Genomic DNA, 4666 nt, shown 5'->3' with positions numbered 1-4666 from the left:
ACAATAAGTTTTCTCTCCTCACATATAAAGATAAGAATAGACAATACCTGTGATATTGTGAATGGATAAAGGGCTAGATAATTTTGCCACAAATTTATTTTTATTTGTAAAATCTCTTTTGCTTCAGTACTGCTCAAGGCTGGGTGACCAGCCACCAGTCAATTCCCCTGACACTGGAGCTATGTCTATGGTTTTAGTAGTTTCCTCTTTGTGTATTACTTGAGATCTTATTGGCAGTAGCTATTCTTAACCTCCCCTTCCCCTTCCCCTTCCCCTTCTGAGCTATTTCCAACACTACGATGGGAATTTCTTCTCTTTTCTATCTCCACTCTGAGCCTGAAGGTTAAGGGAGGTCATTGTCACATCATCACTGGTCAGCCAATCAGGTGGTCAGCCAATCCATGACCTCCCTGTCCCATAGAAGTTCTCAGGCAGCTTCAATGGAAGGTGGGAGCCAAGAAGGAGGCCTGGTATAAGTCCAAATATGATAATTACAACATGGATTGTGTACATTCTCGCCCGAAAAGGTGTAGGGCTCCCCTTCCCACCAAAGATGAGTTCGGTAAGTGTTGTCTTTGGAAGCCATGTGGAATTGTTTCTAATTTTTGTCCTTTCCTGCTGTGCTTCAGAGAGATCTGACAATATCTAAGTTTGGATGAAAGAGGTGGGGCAGGGGTCTTGGCTTCTAGGTTTTTTGAGGTCATTAACTTACCAATTTGTTCCAGGACATTGAAGTCGTGGAAAGTGAGGCTGTATCTGTAGTACAGCATTGGTTGAAAAAAGTGAGTAAGATTCTTCTTTGGAGTTTCAACAATTCTAGAGAGCTAGCCATGTGGGGGTTGGAATCTGGACTTCTTTCTCTATACAATAGGGAAACTTAAGTTCATTATGAATCACTTTGCCTAAAATTAAGTCCAGTTCACCCCAGTGTCCTTGACACTGGGGCTTCTATCTTGGTAAGAGATGCTAGTGTCACCACTAAGGATCCCTGGTTCTCAGGTATCCTGGATGGGAGGGTTTCAGTGCAAACTTGTCTCAGGAATACCTTGGGATAGAGACAGGGACTGAGGGAATCCCCTGGAACATCGCAGGACAGTAGTGGTAGAGGAGCTTAGTTTATGGACTGTGAGATACAGAGGTGTGTGCATGAATGCGTGGCATGTGTGCTGTGTTCAAGATGTTGAAAAGTGGGAGGAAGATGACAGACAGGTTCAGGCTAGAAGGCAGAATGACACTTTACCGGAAGGCAATTACCTTTCAGACAGAAGAGGAGGCTTCCCAGGGCATAAAAGAGAAGATGTGTACCAACTCCTCTCCCACTCATGGCCAGGACATACATGTGACGAGAGATGTGGTAACTGAGTTTGGAACAGTCATCCTGGGAGCAAGGGTGTGGGGAGAGGTGGGATGGCCCACTAAGGATGCTGGTCAAGGGCTCAACCCACCCCCACTATGGAGTTCCACACTGGCAAGTACTCACATGGATCTCTGCCTGGATTATGTAGGTGAAGCACCACCTCTCCAAGTCTGATTTGTTAGCAAACCCAAATCAAGAGGTCCTGGAAGAGAGAACCAGAATACAGTTCATAAGATGGAGGTAAAGCATCCTGTTTCCCTGTGTGGGGACCAGGGTGGGAGGGGCAGTGAGAAGGCATGAGCCTTTCTTTCCAGGACCTCAGCCAACACAAACCCACAGTCCTCTTCTCTAGAGATGCCATCCCCTTCAACTGAGGAATTCTCAGCCTCACTTTGGGGTCTTCAGGGAATATTCTTGCTATCTTGAAAGAGCAGCTTGTTCCACGTTTTAAAATGACTTGAGGGATTGGGAAGCTGGGCTTGCTCTCTGTTTCCTAAATGCTTTTGAATACATTTCAGATTTCTGTTATTTTTTGCACTTGAATTGTTCAGAATTAGCTGCACTTTAAAGAGCAACAGGAAAATAAGCTCTTACAATGTAAAAGCCAAAGCCCTCATCTGCAACTGAGGTATGTGGAGGGTTCCCAGGGCCCAAGGCTAGACCTCTGTGACAAAGCCACAGGATAGTGGCTTTGTTAACCTCCTCTGGCCAGCTCTTTGAAGATGCAAAAACTCAGGGGTCACCTGAAGCCACCTCACTCTTGGGTGGAGGCATTCTATTTCCTTCCTGGTACCTGGGTTCACCTGAAGCTTTGGACTGTCATCTCATATGCCTTCCCTGTGGAGGTATTGTGAGAAGAGAGAAGAGAGTCTCTTGACTCTCATTTTTTTCCCCTGTCCCTATCCTCAGATTTGCACTCTTCTCTCAAGGAAGCTGTATTTATCAAGAAATATATCTTTGTTTCAGAATATCAGAGTTTCCTATGTTAACCTTTTCTAGTGGCACCTGTATTTTAGGGGGATTCTAGCACTCAGCAATTGCATAACAGCGTGGAGACCTAATGGTGGAGCCTCAGACTTCCCTGGGAAGGAGTTTTCTGGATGAAAAACCTGTCAACGTTAAACCATTAATGTTGTTGATTGTAATCCAGGGTTGTCTGTGTCTGCTGTGATTGCACTCTAAAATCTTAAATGTTGCATTCCTTAGACAGAATGCGTATCATCTTCTAATATTTAAACCTGGCTTGTACAGCTTAACTAGGTTTAAGTTTTTGAGAAGGATATGGGAGTCAGTCAATTATCTACATATAATTTTCCACTCTGGATTTCCTATGGTGATTTTCAACCTATAGATTCAGACTGTTTTCCCACTGTTTTGGTGTCTTTCTCTTAGTTTCAGTAGGAAAGTATAGTCAGAGGACATATCCCTTTGTGAAATGATGCAGGCTATCCGTTCCCTTAGTGGGTGGGTACTCACTACCATGTGGTTGCTAGTTTCTCTGGAGGAGAGGAAAAAATAAGACACAGTCTTCAGTTTCAGGGACAAAAGTTAGCCAACTATGGCACATAAAAATTAAAAGTATTAGGAAAGCTGGGTGTGATGGTGCACACCTGTACTTGGGAGGCTGAGACAGGAAGATCAAAAGTTCAAAACCAGACTTGGTAACTTGGCCAAACCCTGTTTAAAAATAAATAAATAAATTCATAAATAAATGAACAAATAAGTAAATAAATAATAAATAAGTAAATAGGTCGTAGGGTCTTGCACAGAGGTAGAGTGCCCCAGGTTCAGTCTCCAGTTAAAAAAAAAAGCATAAGGCATGCCATGAAACAGAATCCCCATGTTCAAATGGCCTTTTTAAAAATTTCTTTTATTGATGCATTGCTGTCATACATCTTAATGGGGTACAAGATGGTAGAGGCATATATGTACACATCATTCATCTAGCCCTTCCCCGATTCCCACCACATTTGCAGCCACACCCGCATCTTCCAAGTGCCAAGTGAAATGATAGATGACATCATGCAAGATCGAATAGAGCAGGTGAGACGAAGGTAAGCTGTTGGGGCAGGTTGCAGTTCATTTCTTATTGGGGGCAGATGGGTGGGGTGACTACTGGGTTTTTTGCCCCAACCCAGCTGTGTTCTTTTTGGTGTTCATTTTTACATCAAGAGCAGGGACAGGCAGTTCCCAGGACTGCCGTCCTCTCTCCTGTCCTCCACATCAAGGTGGCTTTGTCAGTCTCTCTGGGTTCCTCTGGGCTGAGGGTCTCTTTGTAGGACTCTGCTTCTAGGTCCACAGCTGTGAAGGCCCAGGCAGGACCAGCTCACAAACAGCCCCTGCCTTTGCACAGTGGTCTGGGGATGTGGTCTAGACAACACCTCTGCCAGAGGAAGTCCCCCTCCACCTCACCCCTCTCCCCTGTCCTCTGCAGCATATCCCAACTTACATGCAACTCATCTCAGGACCCAAGCTTCCGATCTTCCCACTTGGACTGCTAAGAGCAACAGGTGAGACAGCTGGCAAGGGACAGGGCCGAGGAGGTGGCTATAGTGGGCAGAGAGAAGGGGTGCTGGGGTGGAGAACTGGGTGCTAAGTTGTGGCTTTTCCTCAGCAGTGGGGTTCTGTATTTGGGCTAGTGGGGGAAGGGGAGAAGGCAGCATTCTTAAGCTCCTGCAATGCCTCTGGTAAATTTCTGGAAGAACCTACAGTCAAGTTTCATTGAAATCTCTGACTCTGAACTGTGTGCCAGGAACCAAAGCTTCTGGATAGTTCACAGGCCCGGAACCTGATATTTAGCAGGTTGAGGTGGGGCTTATATTCATATTCATTCATATTCTTTCTCCTTTTCCCCTTTCTTCATTTCTTCCTCCCAGGAGCATTCAGCCTCCAAGCCACACCCCAGCACCTTTTATTTTATAACTGAGTCTCACTAAGTGGCTAGGGTCTCAGTAATAAATTGCTGAGGCAGGTCTTGAATCTCAGATCCTCCCATTTCAGCTTCCCAAGTACTGGGATTACAGACGTGCACCACCACACCTGGCTAGTCCACATTTCTAATAGCTTCTGGGCAGTGCTGCTGATAGTCTACGGACCTTGCTTTGAGTTCCAAGACTATGCAGGCATGAGAGTGGTTGGATCTGAAACCTGCCACCAACCAGGATATGGGTGGTTTGGGTCACATGGCCTCTCTGTGATCAGTACCAGTAGTGGTAATAGTCGCTGTTTATGTGGCTGCCAGAGGTGGAAGGCCGTGGCAGGGTGATTCCAAGACAAAAGCCAAGTGGGAAGTAGTCACAGCATTCCTTC

The 4666-nt window shown here is 45.6% G+C and overlaps 1 protein-coding gene across 1 annotated transcript; it reads left to right on the top strand.

Moving 5' to 3' along the window:
* Positions 1-484: 484 nt before the first annotated feature.
* Positions 485-3858, top strand: SPATA19 (spermatogenesis associated 19; the record flags this gene model as incomplete). The annotated part of the gene is made up of 6 exons (XM_080716994.1): positions 485-562; positions 726-782; positions 1262-1354; positions 1506-1597; positions 3334-3411; positions 3792-3858. 6 exons carry the CDS (start codon positions 485-487, stop codon positions 3856-3858), a joined length of 465 nt encoding a protein of 154 aa, XP_080573120.1.
* Between the last annotated feature and the right edge of the window lie 808 nt (positions 3859-4666).

Source organism: Muscardinus avellanarius, assembly GCF_963383645.1.
Source record: "Muscardinus avellanarius genome assembly, chromosome: 1".
Lineage (NCBI taxonomy): Eukaryota > Metazoa > Chordata > Mammalia > Rodentia > Gliridae > Muscardinus > Muscardinus avellanarius.
Note: the sequence above shows the minus strand (reverse complement) of the source record. Positions and strands in the feature narration are given on the sequence as shown.